This window comes from Vitis riparia, chromosome 9 (assembly GCF_004353265.1).
Source record: "Vitis riparia cultivar Riparia Gloire de Montpellier isolate 1030 chromosome 9, EGFV_Vit.rip_1.0, whole genome shotgun sequence".
NCBI lineage: Eukaryota > Viridiplantae > Streptophyta > Magnoliopsida > Vitales > Vitaceae > Vitis > Vitis riparia.
The window spans coordinates 7,833,941-7,858,468 of record NC_048439.1 but is presented as its reverse complement, the minus strand read 5'-3'; the positions used below and the strand labels follow the sequence as shown (position 1 = coordinate 7,858,468).

The 24,528-nt window shown below is 27.3% G+C and overlaps 1 protein-coding gene across 1 annotated transcript; it reads right to left on the bottom strand.

Annotated features, from left to right (window-relative positions):
* Positions 1 to 41: 41 nt before the first annotated feature.
* On the bottom strand, positions 42 to 19,155 carry LOC117921755 (receptor-like protein 15). Its single transcript, XM_034839716.1, has 8 exons — positions 18,742 to 19,155; positions 17,673 to 17,723; positions 17,391 to 17,465; positions 14,118 to 14,273; positions 13,964 to 14,029; positions 4,226 to 4,372; positions 1,658 to 1,804; positions 42 to 91 (listed from the first exon to the last, which is right to left on the bottom strand). The coding sequence occupies exons 1-8, from the start codon at positions 19,148 to 19,150 to the stop codon at positions 42 to 44; spliced, it is 1,101 nt and encodes a 366-aa protein (XP_034695607.1). The 5' UTR covers positions 19,151 to 19,155.
* Positions 19,156 to 24,528: the final 5,373 nt, after the last annotated feature.

Below are 24,528 nucleotides of genomic sequence, written 5' to 3'. Positions count from 1 at the left end.
AGAAGGATTGCTTTCTCAATACGAATCCAACATCGGTATATTCACATTGTGCTCAGTTTTGAAATCTCCAAATCCGATATGACCAAAGCATCTGGGAATTGACCCAGAAAAATTGTTGTTTGAAAGATCCATGAAGCTTATTTTAGTCAAATGACAAAGCCGATATGGAATGAAACCACTTAAAAGGTTTCCTCTTAGCTCTAAAAGTCTAGAGATTGAATTGGGAATACTTCCAAATAACTTGTTGTCTCTGATATCCAAAGTCAATAGATATGAGGAATTGAGAAAATCTCTGGGTATCAATCTTGTAAACATGTTCCCTTGCAAATGTAGATGCTCTAAATACTCTATGCTTTTGAGCGTTTTGAGAAACGTCAAGAAATATCATCCCTGACAATTGAGAAATCTCAGGTGGTAATTTGCCTTTAAAACTATTGTTGCCCAACACCAGTGTAGTCAAATCGGTCATGTTACCTATCCAGCTTGGAATTTCACTTGACATGTTGTTGCTCACATCCAACACCCACAACCTAGAGATTCTGGAGATTACATTTAACAGTGTTCCCCTGAACTGATTATTGTCCAAATGCAAAAACCCTAACTGAGTCAAGTTAAAGTCCCTTGAAAATATTTCACCATGAAATTTATTATTTGATAATTTCAGAAGCTACAAATATTTTGCCGCAAGCAATTGCTTTGGTACTTTCCCTGAGAAACTATTAGCAGACAAATCCAACGACTCTAAGAAACTCATTTCGGCTATTGAGCATGGGAGAATACCTTTAAAACCATTGTTGGATAAATTTACAAACATAATGTTTGGAATCATATGGGCCACATTTTCTTGAAGTTGTCCATTCAACTGATTGAGTGAGATATCCAATGATCTACTACGTGTATTAGGTCTCAGAGGAAGTAGTTAACCCATTAAAGAGTTATTCCTTAGGAGTAGAATTTCTTATTTCGTGTTGTTTTCAAGCAACCAATTGGGGAACCTTCCTATCAAGTTATTATGGGATAGATCGACCACCACTAATTTGAATTGGTATTGAAGAAAATCATAATGTCGCCGGTGAGCTTGCAGTTGGATAGCAAAAGAGCCTTCAACTGAAACAGGGGAACCCAACCAATTGGATATTTAGTTTCTACCTCAAATTTGTTGTTATTCCTTCCAAGTTTGACCACTTGAAGGTTGGAGTGATTAGCAAAAGAGCTGAAAGAGAATGAACCCTCAAAATGATTGTAATTGAGATTGATGTACTCCAGGGATGTGAGATTAGGTAACAGAGGGGAAGAAAGATTTTCGGAGAATAGGTTGGAAGAGAGATCCAATAACCTCAAAGATGTCAAATTATTCAAACATGGAGGAAGGATCCCTTGGAATAAGTTGTAAGAAAGATCTAACTCTTGAAGCTTATTCAATTGGCAGAAGCTTACAAAAGAGAATAAAACATGTAACCAATCATCTCCTCGTCTTGTCAATGCCCCCAAACTTACAACTAGCTGTTACTTACAGTTGATGAGGTCTTTATGAATTAAGAATAAAGTTTTTTATTAAATACCAAAAATTAATAGACATGCATGACTTAATTGGCATAAAGAGCAAACAAGATATTAAAAAAGAAAACTGAAAAACCTGTAATCACAATATATGTACCTTGATTTGCTAAGGAACCATTGAGGTGATTTCCAGCCAGAGATAAAGACTTGAGAGAAGACAACAATCTTATAGACGATGGAACGATCCCACTAAATGAATTATAACTCAAATCCAATAGCTCCAAATTGCTTAAGCTTGCAAAATCTATCAAAAGAAAATCAAAATAACTAGTGTAATAAAAGTTATTGTTATTAAATCAAAATAAATTAAAATGATTTAAACAAACTACCTTAAAAAATGATCAAAGCCTATCATTTTACCTTTTTTCATACCATACTAGAAAAATTCATTTGTCTTATAAAAGTATCTAAATTTCCAACTACCTTTTTTTTTTTTAATCATTTATCATATTCAACAATGACTATAATATTTATGATCTTCTTAAATAATAATCTTTTATTCTAAAAATTATTCTTCCTTGAATCAGTTTTCTCCAAATTATTGGGTTTTTCAAATCCATAAAAAGAAAGATGAACATAAACGATGTTAGGAGTTTTTTTAAGTTATTTAGTATTATAGTCTAGAGATAAATTTGTTTTTTTTTTCCTTTCCTTGAATTTTCATTGAAAGATTTTTTATTCAAATTTTGTATCAAACAAACCAATCTCATTATACTTACTCTCAAAAATTAAATTTCCTTAATTTTTTGTTACCAGTTGCATTGTTTCTCTGTAAATCCATGTAACTCTTAATTAGAGTTTAAAGTATGCTTGATTCTTGAAAAGCAACAAGGAAAAGAAAAAATAAAGAAAAATAGTTTTCTTATATTTGGATAAAATACAAAAAAGGTAAGAAAAATACTAAATAAATAAATGATAAAATATTTTCTTCCCCATTTATCTTAGGTAATGTTTACTACCTAAAAAGTTTGAGGGAAATGAAATAGAGTAGGGAAAAAAAAAGAATGATAGAAAAAGGTCAAAAAAGAATTTAAAAATCATTTTCTTGTTTGGTTGTCCATACCAACTTTAAGGGAAAGAAAATTCAATTTTTGAAAAATATACTTTCTTTAAACTTTCTTCACCTTTTTCTTCCTTATCATTTTTTATGGGGATGAAAAAATTTGCCACTTTCCTTGCCTTTTCCTCATTTTTCTCCTTACTTTTTTCATGGTTACTTACAATTAGTTGTTACTTGTTGTTAATGAGGTCTCTATGAATTATTCTTTTTCCAAAATTTTATGACTTCCAAATTATTCTTTTTTCAACTTTTATGATCCTCCATCTTTCTCTACTTCTAGAAATAAATGTTTCAATCTACTTATTATTTATCAGAATCTCTTTTTCTATTAATTTTAAAAACCTTTATATATTTTTTGCATAATTAAAACTTGAATTCTATAGTTAATTACCATTATAGACTTTGTAAGAACAATTGAATGTAAAATGAGTTAGTAGAAGTAAATAGTATCTTGAGGTCAATTGAGATGTAATTTATTATTTTATATTGTGGATCTTTATTAACACTTCTTTTTAAGACCAATTAAAAAAATCAAATAAAAGCATTTGCCAAAATGTTACCTATCATTGGATAAATATAAGAGTTCTCATCAATCTAGAGGATGAAAGTAAATTAAATTGCTGGCTTTAAAAACCTCTTAGCAAGAAATGAAGGCTAAATTTAGAGGGAATCATATATGGGTTGTATGCAATAGAGATTTAAAGGTAGATCCAAATATGGATGAAATGAAGGGGAGAATTGTTGGATAAATTTAGAAACTCAATATTTGGAATCATATTGGCCACATTTTGTTGAAGTTCCCCATCAAGTCGGTTGTCCGAGATATCCAATAAAGTGATACGACTATTAGGTCTCAGGGGAAGTAGTTGACCCATTAAAGAGTTATTCCTCAGAACTAGAGATCCTAGTCTTGTATTGTTTTCAAGCAACCAAATGGGGAAACTTCCAGTCAAGTTATTATGGGAGAGATCAACCACAGTTAATCTTAATTGGTGTCGAAGAAAACCAGGAAGGTCACCGATGAGCTTACAGTTGGATAGCACAAGAGCTTTCAACTAAAACAGGGGAACCTAACCAACTGGATATTCAGTTTCTACCTCAAATTTGTTGTTATTCCTTCCAAGTTTGACCACTTGAAGGTTAGAGTGATTAGCAAAAGAGCTGAAAGAGAATGAACCCTCAAACTGATTGTAACTGAGATCGATGTACTCCTGGGATGCGAGATTAGGTAACAGAGGGGAAGAAAGATTTCCGGAGAATAGGTTGGAAGAGAGATCCAATAACCTCAAAGATGTCAAATTATTCAAACATGGAGGAAGGATCCCTTGGAATAAGTTGTTAGAAAGATCTAATTCTTGAAGCTTATTCAATTGGCAGAAGCCTACAAAAGAGAATAAGGCATGTAACCAATCATCTCCTCGTCTTGTCAATGCCCCCAAACTTACAACTAGCTGTTACTTACAGTTGATGAGGTCTTTATGAATTAAGTATAATGTTTTTCATTAAATACCAAAAATTAATAGACATGCATGACTTAATTGGCATAAAGAACAAACAAGATATTAAAAAAGATAACAGAAAAACCTGTAATCACAATATATGTACCTTGATTTGGTAAGGAACCATTGAGGTAATTTCTAGCCAGGGATAAAGACTTGAGAGAAGACAACAATCTTATAGACGATGGAAGGATCCCACTAAATGAATTATCACTCAAATCCAATACCTCCAAATTGCTTAAGCTTGCAAAATCTATCAAAAGAAAATCAAAATAACTAGTGTAATAAAAGTTATTGTTATTAAATCAAAATAAATTAAAATGATTTAAACAAACTACCTTAAAAAATGATCAAAGCCTATCATTTTACCTTTTTTCATACCATACTAGAAAAATGCATTTGACTTATAAAAGTATCTAAATTTCCAACTACCTTTTTTTTTTAATCATTTATCATATTCAACAATGACTATAATATTTATGATATTCTTAAATAATAATATTTTATTCTAAAAATTATTCTTCCTTGAATCAGTTTTCTCCAAATTATTAGGTTTTTCAAATCCATAAAAAGAAAGATGAACATAAACGATGTTAGGATATTTTTTTAAGTGATTTAGTATTATAGTCTAGAGATAAAGTTGTTTTTTTTTTTCCTTTCCTTGAATTTTCATTGAAAGAATTTTTATTCAAATTTTGTATCAAACAAACCAATCTCATTATACTTACTCTCAAAAATTAAATTTCCTTAATTTTTTGTTACTAGTTGCATTGTTTCTTCGTAAATCTATGTAACTCTTAATTAGAGTTTAAAGTATGCTTGATTCTTGAAAAGCAACAAGGAAAAGAAAAAAATAAAGAAAAATAGTTTGCTTATATTTGGATAACATACAAAAAAGGTAAGAAAAATACTAAATAAATAAATGATAAAATATTTTCTTCCCTATTTATCTTAGGTAATGTTTACTACCTAGAAAGTTTGAGGGAAAGGAAATAGAGTAGGGAAAAAAAAAGAATGTCAAAAAAAGGTCAAAAAAGAATTTCAAAATCATTTTCTTGTTTGGTTATCCATACCAACTTTAAGGGAAAGAAAATCCAATTTTTGAAAAATATACTTTCTTTAAACTTTCTTCACCTTTTTCTTCCTTAGCATTTTTTATGGGGATGAAAAAATTTGCCACTTTCCTTGATTTTCCTTTATTTTTCTCCTTATTTTTTTTCATGGTTACTTGCAATTAGTTGTTACTTCTTGTTAATGAGGTCTCTGTGAATTATAAACATTAGTAACTTTGAATGTTGTAAATATTAATCAAGAACAAAACATGCTTACACAATTGAAAAAACAAGTTTTTTAGTTTTAGCTTACATTAACTATGACAACTTTTTTTTATATACAATATTTATCCTCTCTAATCTCTATGAAACAAAGAAAGCATAACATATGTACCTTGATTTTGTAGTGAACCATTGGGGGAATGGGACACATGGTTGTTGATTGTCCTTGCCTTAAAAACATTAGGTATGAAGGCTATGTAGGTGACTTGGAGTAATTCCATGTTTGATGATTGTAGGGCTAAGAACTCAAATGAAAGTAAAGATGTACAAAATGATAATCTTATTGCTTTTGTTCATATGCAGCTAATTTTGATTATGATCCATTGGGTTAATTGAATCCTAATGAAAAAAATGAGTTTTATTTTAATGATGTACATGGGGTCTATGATGCATTATTATAGGAAAACTAAAAACAAAGGTTGAAAGCATAAAAGTGAATAAAAAGACATTAAAATTAATGAGCTCTATAATTCTTTGAAAATTAAAAATATCAACATATTAAATGAACATATTGTTAATAAGGTGAAGTTTCTAAGGACTAAACATAAAACTATCAATGATAAAAATAAAGATTTAACTCTAAAAGTTGAAAATTTGAGGAACGACATGACCAATACTAATGAAATATTTAATTTTAGGTCTAAGATCATTAAGAAATATTTAGTAAAGAAAAATTTGTATATGATAAACATGGCATATAATATATTAGCAAGGTTAGCATTCCCACAAGTGGGAAAATAACCTTTGTAACAGTTAAGTAGGGTCTTTCTTATGTGGAAGCATCCTCGAGCACTACCCCTTTTTGCACCATGTGCAATAAGTTTGGACATGACCAAAGTAAGTGCTATTGCAAATTCTTCAATAGGTTTTAGTCATATGTTAAATTGCTAGTAAATGAGTCCAACTTCCTTATATTTCTTTTTTTACAAGGCCATTTCATGAAGTACCCAAAACATATGTTAAATTGTTCCTTAGTACTTTCATTGCTATTAGATGACATAGATTCTAGTATTATATTGAGCATTGTGGGTCTCACTGCATATACCACCCATATTGGCTCATATTATACACCTTGTCATTTTTCATATTATTTTAGGAAGTTGTAAATGAGAAATTAAAAGTAATTACTAGAGGTATATAATTTTCATAGGTAAAAGGAATTTCCTCAAGGACTATAAATGGATAACTAATAATTAGTTCTAGAATGTTAATTAAATTATGTTTTCAAAATATATAAAATGTTGGTCCTAATGTGAAATTCCACATCACCTAAGGAGAAAAGTTTCTACGACTTTATATTTAGTATACTTCTCATAAACGTATAGAGATATTTTAAAGTAGGCCTCGACCCAAAATGAATAACATCTATATAGGAGCAAGCGAGCCCTTACACTTAGGCTAAATTTGTATATGATAAACATGGCATAAAATATATTAGCAAGATTGAGACTTCCATAAGTGGGAAAACAAAGCATCCTCTCGCACCACCCCTTTTTGCACCATGTGCAATAAATTTGGACATGACCAAAGTAAGTGCTATTGCAAATGATTCAATAGGTTCTAGTCATATGTTAAAATACTAGTAAATGAGTCCAACTACCTTAGATTTCTTTTTTTTACAAGGCCAATTGCATAAAGTGCCCAAAACAATTGTTTTTATTACTTAGTACTTTCATTGCTATTAGATGACATAGATACTAGTACTATATTGAGCATTGTGGGTCTCATTGCATATTCCACCCATATTGGTAGATATTGTACACTTTGTCATTTTTCATATTATTTTAGGAAGTTGTAAATGAGAAATTAAAGGTAATTACTAGAGGTATATAATTTGCATAGGTAAAAGGAATTTCCTCTAGGATTATAAATGGATAACTAATAATTAGTTCTAAAATGTTAATTAAATTATGTTTCAAAATATATAAAATGTTGGTCCTAATGTGAAATTCCACATCACCTAAGAAGAAAAGTTTCTACGACTTTATATTTAGTAGACTTCTCATAAATGTATAGAGATATTTTAAAGTAGGCCTTGACCCAAAGTGAATAACATCTATATAGGAGCAAGTGAGCCCTTACACTTAGGCCAAAACTTTTACTTGACACGTGTTGACCAACATTGAATATAGTACGAATTTAATTAATTATGACCTACCATTCATTTTGTAGTTTCATATATTGCATAGTTATTTGAAGTCTAATTTCAAATTTTGATTATTTGTGTGTGTGGGATTGTATTACTAGTCTATGAACATCTATTAATAAAAGAGTTTAATTATGCTAGTCACAACTTTATGTAGTTATGGTAATTTAAATTGAAGTTCTTTTGATCAAATTTAGGAAACCCTACCTTCAACAAATATTGACCATTAAATCCAAAAGTAGTCTAACCTCTTCAATCAATATAAGGTATAAGTTAAATTATGTTATTTATGACTTTTCTCTTTGATTAAATTGGGAAGAAAAATATACTTCTAGCCCAATGCTTAAACACTAAGCATGGGTTGATTTTTTAATTTCATTTTCCTATGTAAAATGATAAACAATATCAAGAAAATCCAAATAACCAAGTAATGATAATAGATAAAACAATTTAATTGAGTTATTATATGTCCTAAATATAATGATAATTCTAATTAGAATTTACCTTGGATTGATAGGGAGCCATTGAATCTATTCTCGCTTAAATCCAGTGTCATCAAGTTTCCAAAAATAGATAATTCTGTAAGATGGTTCAAGAAAGAAAATAAAATTGAAAAAATAAATTATGGTAGAGTGGTTACTAAGGATATTAAAAGAATAAGCAATACCTTGGGAAGGAAAAAGTCCCTCAATATAGTTGTGGCTTACAACTAGTGTTTTAAGGGATGTGAGTCCACTCAACTGTTTTATAATGGTCTTGTTGAACAGATTATCACCAAGGTTTAAGATTTCCAGCCTTTTTAGCTTAGGCAAACTTTTAAAACCTACAAGAAGATCAAAGAAAGTAAAGATATTAATATTTCATATTTTTAAAAATAAAAAGCTCGTAGTTGATTATAACCTTGGTAGTTGCTAAACCTTTTAAAATGTTTTCAATATATATTGTTTAAACTCTCAAGAAATAATATAATTACCATTAGTACAACTATTGTCTCAATGTTAAGCAGATATAATTATCACTAACACATTTGATTACTTTTGTTTGTTTCTTCTCTAATTTAGTAGAAGACCTAAACAAGATCATTAACTTAATGCTATTACAATCCTATCACTTCTACTTAGCCTATTTATTCTCTTTCCCAATTAATTAATATAAATTCATAGGTTCATCTAAGCCTTAAACTTGATTGAATAGAGGAACTATGTTGTCTTACATCACTTTTGGTATCAAATGTTTCTTAATAAGAATGTATTTGATCACTTCTATCTTTATTGTCTAAGATAGGAATTGAATAGATACCTAATGCTAGCTATTTTAACAAACCAATTTATTCTTTTACCTAGATAACAAAATCTAAACTCATAAGTTCTTGACTATATAAAGTACATGCTCTATTGCATAAATTTTGGTATCTAAGTTTGGTTATTGATAGTCATAAAAAAGAAGCTTTAGAGCAAGACCAACTAATGATGAACAAAACATAATACTCTTGAATCATGGAGGAACATAGGTCTGCTTTTTAATGGACAATAAGGTTCTATATTCAAGAACAAGTAATGATAATAGTGACAAGGATGTGAATCAAGAACAAGTACACCAGGTTTTACATTTACTTGAAAGACATGGATTAAAGGCTAGTTGAGTTCAAGAATTTATGCAATATCCCATGCTTTGGACTGATTATAGACTTGTAAGAGAGGGATAAGTACTGCATAGTCTTATCATAAAAATAAAAATTTGTTCTAAACTTTCAAAGAAAGGTAGATCTCACTCTATATTTAGATTGGTTTGCAACTATACTCAAGTGTTTTGATTTTTATTTATTTTTCCAACATGTGGTGCTAGTAAATGAGTTTGGATGGAAGTTTATGCCTTCAACCTACTAAGTTCTGAGACTCAGTCAACTTGTTAAGTTAAAAAGTTGTTTTTATTCTAGTGTATATGCAAATTTATTTAGAAATGAAGGAATTGATCAATTTCTTCATTGAGCTGATTTGTTGTACCTAGCAAGCTTTCCAAGGTGCATAAATAGTGACAACAAATGAAAAATTATAATTTCTAGTGATGAGTAATATTATTGATAACACCTATTATATATTTTTTTCTTATTGATATGCCAAATGGTGAGTGAATACAAAAAAATTGCATTTACCATATTTTTTTATATTAGTAATACTATATATATGCATGAATTATCACCTTGATAATCCCTTGTCGTGTAAAAAACTAACATATGAATATGACCCAAATTGAAAGACAAAAAGACCCACTTGCGACTATGCATATAAAGTTGAATTTAGTTTAAGTTCGACAATGGATTTGGATATGTTTTTTATAATGTCATACACTCTTGGTTGATTTTTATGTAATATCTTAAGTTTTAAAACATCAAGGGCACTTCGAAAACAACATGATTTATGTGATTTGATAGTTGTTGTTGTTCATAGAGCTTTTGATAAATGGACTTAGTTGTGCTATTGAAAAGTTTTAGGTTTTTTTTTTTTTTTTGTAGGTGAAGTTGTATTGTATTAATTAAAATTTTTAGCCATTTTAGGTTTGAGGACTAAAATACTTATTTTCCTTTTTAGCAATGTTATTTTTACTTGAATATGCAATTATCGTTTATCCAATCTTTAAAATTAATCAAATCATCCTTTGTATAAGATGAACCCTCCTTCACCTCTTAGTCATACACACCCAATAACCTAGTGTCCAATAATTTTGTTGTCTTACAAATTTTTAGGAATTATAATTACAAAACTTGATGAATTTTAAATCCAAGACTAGTTTGTTCTTGTTTGATGTATAAATTAAATTCAATTACTATGTACTTTTAAGGAGTTTTTATAATTTTTGTCTTTGTTTAAGCATAAAAAATAAAAAATAAAAAATAACAACTAAATCCTAATGCTTAAACATTGTTTTGATGATTGATCGACTACATTTCGCTATCTTGTAAAACAAGTTTCAAAGAGAGACTTATTTGTTATCAAGTTAACATTGATTAGTGACTTAAATTCAAGTAACTTTCAACCTACTTGTAATTGGTAAATACTCAATAAGGAGATTAGTATGTGAGTGAAAAGATAATGAGATATGGATGACCACTTAAATATACCCAACAACTAGAAGGTATTTTGAAAAATTTATGTGTTTTTTACTATGTTCAATTGATTAACTACATCCATTATAAACAAATATCAATAATAACTTTAAATTCAAATCAAGTTATTCTTTAGAAGCATTGCTTTTATAAAAGTTTTAAATTGGACATTATATTTATTGATCACTTAAAATCTAACAAGTGATTCCTTAGAAAAGTTCTTACTTTCTATCTAGAACTTCTATTGCTCCTCTAATAGGCATTTAAAAAATCAATAAATTTTAATTAAAGTTTTACTTGACAATCTTAACCCTTGGGTTTGTTCTTTTATTTAATTATGATTTCAACTTGCTCAAAAGTAAGTTCATCAATATTTTCTACATCTTCATGAATGTTATACATAGCTTGAGTACAATTCTCTTCTTGAATTGGTTTCTCTCCATTTATTAGAAGCAAATTAACATGCAATTTAAAATACTCCTTTAACACAATTTGAACAATTAGAATCATGATACCAAACTCTAATGGTGAAATTTCTTACTAACTATGCCCAAGGTTATGAATTTGTTCTTCTTAAATTTATCAACCTAAGTTATCATGAACATATGTAGAGGTGCATGAATATTTCCACAAATAATGTTCTATGGACTACCTTATAAGTAAATACTCATTTATTTAGTCAACTCATATTAGCATTATCAAGATCAAGTATGCAATTATTACATCAATCTCTTGATGCAATCACTTGATGTATTTTATTTTCAAACAAAGTTGTTGTTTATAAGCATCAATTGACTCAAAAAAGGAGCATTCTATGTTTGTGACCATCATAATGGTAGTAGCAGATATAGTGTTCACTATTTGGTATTTGACTTTAATATAGTAAGGTCAGTTTAAATACCAATTAATATGAATATAAAAAGATTATGGAGACTCTTGAATTAACATTTATTAGAGAGAAAATTTTCACCTAAAAGTTTATGAACCTACTTTATTTAGTTGGTCAATTTACAGGCTCTATAAAATCCTAATATAAATCAATGAATTGGGAGAAAAATTACAAAGATGGACTCAAGGTTGGTTTAAACGTGGAGCTGAACAAGGCCCAAGGACCTAGGTGCAGCCCAAGCTTGGCCCTAAACTTGAAACCACTTTTTAGACTTGAACAAACCAGAAAATTTCTTTAGCTTGCCTACAAGTAGCCAAGAAAAGTCATAAAAGTCATAAAATAGTTGGGAATAAGTTCTTGGTCAAATTGCATATCACTGATAAGACTTTGTGATTATAATGCTTTGCTACTCATAGAAACTCCATTAACCCTCAAAGAGTTCTTTAACTTAGGAGCCAAAAGTGCATGAGAACATTGAAGCTCATGCTTTAGTTGGTAGAAATGTGAAATATCTTATAATATTCGATTCAAAATTTTGATGGGCAATGGATCCTACGAGTTACATTCTAATTTGAAAAGAAAAAGTTGCAAAATTGAATGAAGGAAACATGGTTTTGGTATATATAAGGTTAGAACATTATGGTTATGGTTATGTTATATTTCTCTATTTGCCACTAGATCAAATAAATGCTAGTATTGTCTCTATATTTTTTATCCTATGACTCATATACATGTGAGACCTTATAATCTTCCTAGTGCTTTCTCACCTACATATACATTTGAGAGAGAAAAATTGAAGGTTAGAAATTCAATTTTTGATAATTGAGTAGTTTCAACTATCAACATGCTTGCAGATGAGTAATGATAATCTCCATAAAGATCAAGAACCTCATTTTTTCTAAATGTACAATAAAAGGTATTAAGTGTTGTCACCCTTATCATCACCATTATTATTCTTCATAGTATTCTTAACTACATTTTTTATACCACTACACTCAGAATACATTTAATACACAAAATAATAATTCTAAGGAATAAAAAATGTTAAAAATTAATAATTACTCTTTATTCATTTGGTTATTTTAATCCAATATTTAGCATCCAATTAGTTTTTATTTCTTTGAATTTTTTTTTTTTTAATATCCATCTAGTTCAAGTCTAACTAAGTCTATCTTAAAAAACCTCATTTAGTGTTCATATTAATCTATGTATTTTTTTTAAAATTTTAATTTTAATTTATGTATTTTTTTATATTTTGTTTACTTCTCTATTTGTATTCTTGACCTTTTTATTATTATTTTTTACTTCTTTATTTTTCTTTCATTTTTTTTTATTTTTAAAATTTAGGAAGATTAAAATTTTCTATTTTGTTGTATATTGTTTCTTATTGATATTTTTATTTAAATAATTATATGTACATTTATGGGTGTCTACCCTTATCTCCATAGAATATATTTTTTTTTATTCTTCATATATATATATATATGGGTGACCCATAAATGCTTAAATTCTTAAGAAACCCAAAAGGCCATATAACCGCCTGAAGTTTTTTGTTCTAGCGATAAGATGAAATAATTATTTTAAAATGGAATAGTTATTCCATATAACAAAAGAGATATCAAACTAACTAATACCATGGAATTGTTATTTTGTTTCTTCACCTATTATATATATCAAACATGATTCTAGGTTTTTTCCAATCAAAGTATTACTGGATTTCTTTTATTGATAAATGAGCTTAGCAATGCTCCTAATACATTTTGTATAGCCTTTTGCAGCATAAGTTGTAGCTTTATTGATCATCAAAAAATTGCAAACCTAACCATGGATTCAAAGTCTAAAGTACCTTTATTATCTTTTATTAATAGTTGCAGTTGCAGTTATAGTTATAGAGAACATTATTTCATTAATTTTTATATTTCAAAATTATATTACTAATATTAATCATCTTCACTTTTCAGGTTGTAAACCTTATAGCCCAAAATAAAAAAACTCCTTGTTATCTAGAAAATTTTAGGATAAGTTAAGGAACTAATCTTTTTTTTCTTTCTTTTTTGTCTATTGATATATAAAGTCTAACTAATATACATTTTCATGATTTTCTCTTTGATTACTATACATGAACATAAAATTACAAGAAAATTCTTTTTCAACTATTAGAATTTTATTGCATACAATGATTACCATGTTTTTCATTGTGCCATGTAAATTCTTAAATGTTGTACACCTAGACATTCTTTCAATTATGTTATGAAGAATAACTAAATAATAGTCATGCACAAATTGATAGCCAAAGAATGTTGATTTTAGTTATGTTCTTACATGATATATATATATATATATATATAACCAAAACTTCACTTTGTATTTACCTTGCATGCCAATAAAGAAATTCCCACTTAGGTCCAACATCACCAAGTTTTCTAGAGTGCATAATTCTGCAACACCATTGAGGGGAAAAAAGATAAAAGATGTTGACAATTCTAATATTTTATCATTAAAAATAATAATAATAATTACACATACCTTGGATCGGAAAAAATCCTTCAAACTTGTTCCATCTTAGAAAAAGATTTTTAAGGGATGTAAATATATTCAATTGTTGTAGGCTAGTGTTTTTGAACTTGTTGTAATTGAGGTTCAAGGTCTCGAGCTTTTTGAATATGGACAAGCTTTTTGAATCTACAAGAAAATTATAAAAAATTATAAACTTTCAAATTTCACATTTGCATATGTAAACAATTCAAACTTTTAACCTTCATAGAACGATTGAACCTTTAGTAAAAATAATTTGTGTTCAATATAGATTATAGAAAATTATCATAATTAACTTGCTTTTGAACTTCCTCATGTTGAAAACTACATGCACTTCTAAATAGTTTATTTATATTTTTATATTATATTTCAATAAGGGAGCTACAAGATTCTTAATCACATAGGTACAAGAAATAGAGAAAATGTTGATTATCTTATAACCGATATTGATATTTTATTACAAGATTTTCACCTCCTATCATCCACTATCCTTCTCTACATATCTATTATAAAGGAAGTCTTATTCATATTCTTAATCATTTATTAGTTTCTTACAAACCAGAACCTGCCATTGTATGTTATGTAGGAAGGTATTTTCTTTTACCTTCAAAAAGTAATTACAAAGGTTGAGTAATGCAAACTCTCTACAACTTTCATTATCTCTTGATTTGAGAAACATTCTTAATTTAACAATTAATTTGTAATTTGGATACACTTCTATTTTTTTAAACAAAAACTTTTATACAAAATATAAGAATTATTATACTAAAAATACTTTTTGAAAATTTTCAAATTTTCAAATTTTTTTGTTTAAGTCTTTAATTTTTATACATATAAGATTTCTTATATTTCATTAAAGAGTTTTTTTTTTTTTCAAAATAAACAAATAGAAGAAAGGAAGTGTATTCAAACCATATCTAAACTATCACTTGTTAGTTTAACAAAAATTGATACTTAATTTCTTTTGCATTATCACTAAGGAAAAGCTTTCTTCTCATGTAAGTACTGTAGTTCAAGGTGGTAACATAAATTTAGCTATACAACTAGAAAGCACTAGTAGATGTGTTCAAGTTGCAGATCATTAATCATTACAATAGCACCTAAGCTACTAAACTAAATTACATAGTTTGTTTTAATCTCCATATGAATTATTTCTAACCCAACTAGTCTTAATCATAATATAAATGGTTAATTAGCTTTCTAGCAGCCTTTTCCATAATTCCAAAAGTTTGAGTTTTGCCTTGTTAGCTCTATGAAATATAATTCATTCCCCCGATGCATATAGAAGTGATGCAAAATGGGTATTTGTTGCCAATTTCTAACAATTAATAATGGTAGCAATCAAATAAAATCAAAAGCAATCACTTCAAATCATCAAGTATTTTCATTAGAATAGTTTATTTTTCTTTCTAGTGAATCAGATAAAAGACTTCTATGACTATTTTAAAATATTTATGAAACTACATCAATATCATGTATGAAAGTATTCATTGATAATCAAGTTAATTGATTTATAGAAAAAAAAAATTCAATTACTTATAAAAATATTAGTTATATCAAATATGTTGCACATGCTTGATGCATCTAATTGGAACCTGAAAGTTGAAATGATGACCAATACTACTTTACATCAAATTTTATGACATTACAAAAGAAAAATAAGTAATGAGAAGAATTTGTTGGTTAATTTGATAATTAAGAGTAATATAATGTTACAAATAAAATGGTCCATAGAGCTTGAAGGAGCTTTCGTGGTATTTGTGAATTTAAACATGAAAATTCGTGCTTTGAGTCTTTTTAATATGAATCCTAACTAAATAAGAAAAATTATCTTTTGAACTTAAAATTTTGTATACAGTTATAATAGGTTTAATTGACCAAAATTTGTCCATGCCAGTAGGTTGTGGATGGATGGAAATGCACAAATGCTCATAAGTTGGGCTTTACTCAATCTAGTGTTAAACCAGTTGAACTACATCTTAAAATAATAAGGCATGGGCCCTACCTAAGGCTGGGTTATTTAGACTCCAACAAACAGATGGGATTTTATTAGTTGGGTCTAACATTTAGTCTTTGGTCAACCCAATTACATTTAATAGGGATTGGTCCTTATTGGGGTCAAAATTTAGGATATTTCATTAATCGAACACTATCAATCAGAAATATTGGAAACCAAGATAGAAACAACCACTAGAATCCCACTAACTGGATTAAGTATTACATGATTGTATAAATAATAAAGGTGTGTGTATATGTTAGGGTAATGTGTTTTCGGTCAATAGGCTATTTAAGAAGGTATTTCCTTTTTCAATTTCAGCAAGAATATTTTCCTTCACCTTGAAAAGTTATTGCAAAGCTTGAATAACACAAACTTCTCTACAATTTCCATTATTATTTATTGGAAATGAGTTTAAATAATTTAAAATAAGTGAAATAAGTTTAAAGTAGCATATAAAAATAATTTATTAAATTTAAATTTATTTTTATTTTACTTCACTTTTTCTTTCCTTCTAATTTTCTTTTCTATTTTCTGTTCCTCATATTTTCTGCAAACCAAACATAACTTAAGGGTTCATGAAAAGTATGAAGAAAAGAAAAACAAATTAAAGAAAATGATTTTATTATGTTTGGTTGTATTGTAAAAACTATAAAATAAAATAAAAAATAATTAGAAACTTATGCATTTTCAAATCTTTCATCTTTACATTGAAGAATTAAAATAAGTGAAACAAGTTAAAGTAACATATAAAAATAATGTATTTACTTTAATCAATTTTATATTTTTCTTCACTTTTTTTCTTTTCTTTTACTTTTCCTCTCTACTTTTTTCTCCTTTCATTTTCCTTCAATTTTTTTGGGAACCAAACATAGCATAAAGGTATCACATACCTTTCATTTTCCTTGTGTGTGTGTGTGTGTGTGTGTGTGTGTGTGTGTGTGTGTGTGTGTGTGTTGTAAGACAATTTTAAAATACTTATGAAACTATATTAATCTTATACATGTAAGTATTTATTGATAATCAAGTTAATTAATTCATAAAAAAAATTCAATTACTTATGAAAATATTAGTTATATTAAACATCTTGTGCATGCTTGATGCATTTTAATTAAAACTTATAAATTGAAAGGATGATTTAGACTACTTTATATCAAATTTAATGATATTACAAAGAAAAGTAACTAATGAGAAGAAATTGTTTGTTAATCTTACCTTTAATTTAATAACAAAATATCATAAGTTTTTTTAGCAAGTTAATGAAGTACCTTGCAATAGTTGAAAGCTTTCCAAATCATTATAGCTTAGATCCAACACTTCCAAATTTCTCAAACTAGCTAATTCTGCAACAAACATGAATCAAAAGAGAGATTAACTAAGGAACATTAAAAGTTAGAAATATATTTTACTTAATTTCAAAGAAACAATGTGGACATATAACATGCCTCGAAGGGAAAAAGATCCATTCAGTCCCATGCTGCAAATAGCCAATGTCTTGAGTGATGTTATTGTGCCCAAAGATTTTAAGGCACTTTTGTCAAACTCATTACCACTTATGTCCAAGATCTCCAATTTCTTTAAACTTGATAACCCTTTAAATCCTGTAAAATAGAGTAATATCACTTTAATTAGAAGCATGTAATTACAAGTTGAGATCTTCATATTTAAATATGTAAGCTTACATGTCTTTAATATAAGAATATGCATCCAAATCTCTAATTAAATTTGGTGATTTTTGTGTTTAAATGTTAGAAATAAAAAAGTCTATAGAGCTTCAAAGAGCTTTTCTGATCTTTGTGAATTTTAAACATGAAAATTTTCATGTTTTGTGCCCCTATAATTTGAATCCTAACTAAATAAAGGAAATTATTTTTTGAATTAAAGTTTTTATATTCATTTTAACATTGTATGGAGAATCCATCTAATAGGTTTAATTGATTAAATTTTGTCCCTGAAAATGTCATATTAATGGGTTGTGGATGGGTGGAATTTGGAAATGCGTAGATGGTCATGGGTTAGGATTTACTCTGTTCATTATTAACCAACCCGACGTCAGCTTAAAACAATAAGGCTTGGACCTTACCCGAGGCTAGGTTTTTTTTTTTTGGTAAATGTGAAATTTTGAAGATGGTGATTCCTTATTTGAAAGCAATAGTCAAATTTTGTGATCACCTTTCTTTAACCAATCTCTATCAATTTGGAATATAGAAATCAAGCTTTTTAGGAATGGAAGATAAGGAAAGATAATTCAGCAAAAAGGATAAGGATATGGGAGCCTAAGTGTTCCTATTAATTAATAATTGTGAAATTGCTCACTCTTAGTTGAATCCCACTTATTGGGTTGAGTGTGAAATGATGGCATAAATAACAAGTATGCTTATATATATAAGGCTAATGTAATCTATAGTTTTCTAAAATAATAATTTTTTTATTGTTCTGTTTAAATGTTAATTTACGTTATAAATTTTAATAATTAGTAATTGTTCTTATATTAAATTCAATAGTTACTAGTGACCATTTGGTCTCCACCTGATCACTTTTAAGAACATATGCTAGTAGTTCCTTTAGAATGTTTGGAGTATAAGTGAAAAGAAATTTTAAAGGTGAGAGGTAACATACCTTCATTCTCAATAAACCCATGAAATGAGTTTGCAGACAAGTTTAGATGGTGAAGTTCTTCAAAAGGAAGGAATAGGGAGACATTTAGTAACCAGAATTTGACATTTTCATAATTGTACCAATCGTCTTCCAAGAAATTTTGTTGTCGCGATATATCATTGAGGAAAAGCTTCTTAACTCGACCTGTGGTGGGATTGCAAATAACCCGCTCCCAATTACAACATTCACTAGTGTTGTTATCTATCCATGAAGAGAGAAGAAAATCTGCATGCTCATTATTCAATTTAAGAAAAGCCTTGAATTCAAGCAAACCCATCTTCTCTTCTTCGATGCAACCTTTGCATCCACATATTTGAACCAAGAGTAGTATAAAAACCCACATCAAATATTTAGATGACAAACTCTCCATTGAAAGTTCAAACATGAAGTACAAAAGAAAGACAATATTAAGTTGCTCTTGATATGCAAATAGATGAAGAGTATTTAATATAGTTGGTCCATCGTTCTTACCTACAAATTATCTTGACTAATAGTTTGACAGGGCCCACCATGCATGCTAAAGTCTATATTAATTCTATTCAAAAAGGCTATTTATGGGGAAAGAAATTGTGATAGATACAAATTATAGGGAAGACTTGGTCTCACTTTAATATGTGCCACATGTTTAAAAGATGAAGTCTTTCAAACTAAAATTTCCTTGTGAGAGATTCAATGAAGTCATGATGTACATGTTAGTATCAAATCTAAGAGTCTTCATTTACCAATTTAACAATGGTAAAGTTCACCTAACTTTATATTCAACTAACTTAAATGGTAAACCTTTTAAGAAAATGATCAACTTCCAATACCACAACTACAAATATACTAGTTATAAATATTTGTAAAAGGGCTAATTTTAGTCCACACTCCCTAAGATTTAGTACAAATACATTAAATCATCATTGGTTTTAAATTTCATTAGTTGGAACTTCCATGAACATATTCCATCTATATAAATTGTTTTTAGAGAATTGTTGAACATATATAGCTAAAATATTTTTACCTACAATTCTTCTAAAAAATAAAATTTAAAAACAAACTACATCTATAAGAGTGCTACAAATTGGAAACCATTGGTGGTTAAGTATATTTACCGAGTGAAATTAATTTATTTGTAAAATGGTTGGTAATATGAAATACCAATGAATAGGGAATTATAGGACCACTAAACATAAAGAATTTGAAAGTTCTTTGAATAAAAAAAAAAAAAACTATCCTATCAAAAAAGACATGATGATTTTTTCAATCAATTAATATATTGTACAGCTGTCGCAATGGAGAAGGCTATATAGAAATAGTTGTAAATGACTTGACTTTAAGAAAATGATATAAAGCTTATGAGTAGCTAATGAGTTGTGAGACCACTAATATATATATATTCTTTTTAAATTTTTATTTTGTATATTTATATATATATATATATATATATATATATATATATATATATATATATATATATGTATTTTTATTTTTATTTTTACTTTTTTTAGCAAAGTTATTCTAATACTATTTTAAAAGATTTATCAAACTGTGTCAATACCATACATGTAGGTATTCATTGATCATCAATAAATTTATATATATATATATATATATATATATATATATATATATATATATATATAAAGTATTTAGTTGCTTGGTAAAATATTAGTTATATCAAATATGTTGCACATGTTTGATGCATCTAATTTGAACTTGAAAATTTGTAAGATGACTTAGCCTACTTCTCTTCTTCGATGCAACCTTTGCATTCACATATCTTAACCAAGATTAGTATGAAAACCCACGTCAAATTTTAAGATAAAAAACTCTCCATTGAAAGTCTAGAAATGAGGTACACAAGAAAGATACTACTAAATTACTCTTGATATGCAAATAGATGGAGAATACTTAATCTAGTTGGTACATCATTCTTGCCCATGAGTTGTTTTGACTAGTAGTTTGATAGATAGGCCCCACCATGCATGCTAAAGTCTATATTCTATTCAAAAAGGCTATTCATTAGGAAAGAAATTGTGATAGATACAAATTATAGGGAAGACTTGGTCTCACTTTAATATGTGCCACATGTTTAAAGGATAAAATCTTTCAAACTAAAATTTTCTTGTGAGATTCAATGAAGTCATGATGTTGATGTTAATATCAAATATAAGAGTCTTCATTTACCAATTTAACGGTGGCAAAATTAAACTAACTTAATTCAATTGTTTAATTTGTTGATTTTATTTCTATTTATTTTACAAAATAAAAATATTGAAGTGAAAAATAAACAATAAAATTTTTTTAATGGATGTAAAAATTTATTTAAATAGAAAAAATTAATTAATTAATTCCATATCAAATACTCTCTTGATTTTGAATGTCTTTTTTAAGTATGTTAACTTCTTTTAATATTAAAAGATCTTACAAATATCAATTATTAATTAAAAAAATACCAAATTAAATAAAAAAATTAAATTTTTTCAACTGCATATATTTTATAATTTTCTTTTAACAAATAAGTTCTTAGTTATTGAAATGATAATTTAGTAAAAAATAAAACTCCATTAATAATTTTGCATCTATAATAATATATTTTACAAAATTTTATCATATAATAAATATATTATTTATATTTTGTAGTAAACCAAAAAAATTTCACCTAATATTGTCACCTAGTTACAACTTCATACAATATGAAGAAACTATACTTTCAAGCAAAGAGTATATATATATATATTAAATTAATGATATTTTTTTTAGGTGAAACAAAAAGTTCAAAACTTTGGCGATATTTCCAATATCTTAGAGGCCTTTAAGAAAATGATCAACTTCCAATACCATAACTACAAATATACTAGCTACAAATATTTGTAAAAGGGCTAGTTTTAGTACACCTCCCCTAAGATTTAGTGCAAATACATTAAATCGTCATTGGTTTTAAATTTCATTAGTTGGAACTTCCATGAATGTATTCCATCTATATAAATTGTTTTTAGAGAATTATTGAACACATATTCCTAAAACATTTTTACCTACAATTCTTCTAAAAAAATAAAATTTAAAAACAAATTACATCTATAAGTGTGTTAATCAATTAAATTTGAAACCATTGGTAGTTAAGTATATTTACCGGGTGAAATAAACTTATTTGTAAAATGATTGGTAATATGAAATACCATTGAATAGGGAATTGTAGGACCACTAGACATAAAGGATTTGAAATTTTCAATAATAAAGCAAATTCTTTGAATAATAATAATAAAAAAAAAACTATCTTATAAAGATTTTTCCAACCAATCAATATCCTATACAGTTGTCGTAATGGAGAAGGCTAGATAGAAACAATTACAAAATGACTTGACTTTGAGAAAGTGATATAAAGCTTATGAGTAGCTAATGAGTTGTGGGACCATGCACACACACACACACACACACACACACACACAATATATATATATATATATATATATATATATATATATATATTCTTTTTTAATTTTTAATTTTATTTAATTTTATATATATATCGATGTATTTTTATTTTTATTTTTACTTTTTTTTAGCAAAGTTATTCTAATACTATTTTAAAAGATTTATCAAGTTGTGTCAATACCATACATGTAGTTATTCATTAATAATCAAGTAAATTTATAAATAAAAAAAAAACTTGTATTCAATTACTTAAGAAAATATTAGTTATATCAAATATGTTGCATATGTTTGGTGCATCTAATTTGAACTTGAAAATTTGTAAGATGATTTAGCCTACTTCTCTTCTTTGATGCAACCTTTGCATCCACATGTCTAAACCAAAACTAGTATGAAAACCCAAGGCAAATTTTTAGATGAAGAACTCTCCATTGAAAGTCTAGATATGAGATACATAAGAAATACACTACTAAATTACTCTTGATATGCAAATAGATGAAGAGTATTTAAATGTAGTTGGTACATCGTTGTTGCCCATGACTTGTCTTGACTAGTAGTTTGATTGGCCCCACCATGCATGTTGAAGTCTATATTATATTCAAAAAAGGCTATTTATGAGGAAAGAAACTATGATAGGTACAAATTATAGAGAAGACTTAGTTTTACTTTAATATGTGCCACACGTTTAATGAATGAAGCCTTTCAAACTAAAATTTTCTTGTAAGATTCATTGAAGTCATGATGTTCATATTAATATCAAATCTAAGAGTCTTTATTTACCCATCTAACGATGCAAAAATTAAACTAACTTAATTCAATTGTTTAATTTGTTGATTTTATTTCCATTTATTTTTCTAATTTGTTTTTTTTTTAATATCATTAAAAGTCCTAGATCAAAATCACAAGGATAAAGTAACTTTTTTTATATTTTCTTTTAATGCTCTTAAATTAATAACTAGAATGTGCTAAGTGACTTTTAAGTTTCAAACTGATGTTAAAATGATAAGGTTTTCATGGTGCATTCTACGACACAAGAGAGGTATCATACCATTGTCTTATATAGAGTAGAATATGAGAAAGCTTATATTGATTTTTGAAATCTAGTCATTGAATTTGATCTTTAAACATTATGTAGTCTAGATGAATGGAGCTAAGGTACCTCTATGGTACCTTCTTGGATGACTTTGCTCCTCATCATGTCTCTCAAGATGTTAATGGAAAGTTTGTATATCTATTGTTACATAAAGTCTAGTCCATCGCACCCAAAACTCCAAGAGAACTATTGTTTCAAAAATATTATCTTTTTATATTATTTTTACCTAAATTACAATTTTAGAAGTATTTCTACTTTAATTGGTCTATTTTAAGTATATAGCATTTGCTAATAGTCCTACAGTGTAAACTTTAATTTTATTGCAATATTTATTTTTTAGGAGTGTTCAAATCTTTTTTTTTTTTAACATGTAGGAAAAAATCTTTTCAAATTTCTATTACAAAATAAAAATATTGAAGTAAAAAATAAACAACAAAAATTTTGTAATGGATGTGAAAATTTATTAAAATAGAGAAAATAAGGAAATTAATCCAATATCAAACACTCCCGATCTTGAATATCTTTCTTAAGTATGCTAACTTTTTTTAATATTAAAAAATCTTACAAATATCAATTATTAATCCAAATAAAATTCTAAATTAAATAAAAAAACTAAATGTTTTTCAATTTCATATAGTTTATAATTGTCTTTTTACAAATAAGTTTTATATATTGAAATGACAATTTAGTATAAAAAAAAAACCCAATTAATAATTTTACATCTATAAAAATATATTACATAAAATTTTATCATACAATAATAAATTATTTATATTTTGTAATAAACGAAAGAAAAACTTCACCTAATATTGCCACCTAAGGGCTTATACAATATGGAGAGACTTTACTTTTAAGTCAAGAATATATATGTTAAATTAATAATATTTTTCATTAGGTGTAATAAAAAAAAGTCTAAAACTATGGGAATATTTTCAATATCCTAGAGGCCTTCAAGAAAATGATCAATTTCCAACACTACAACTACAAACATATTAGCTACAAGTGCTTGTAAAAGAGTTAATTTCAATCATACCCCATAAGGTTTAATGTAAATACACTAAACAACCATTGATTTTAAATTTCATTAGTTAGGACTTCTATAGATGTATTTTGTCTATATAAACTTTTAGATAAGAAAATTTATTTTTTAGAGAATTTTTGAACACATATACCTAAGATATTTTTACCTAAATAAAAAATAAAATTTAAACACAAATTACATTTATAGGGGTGTGGCTAAG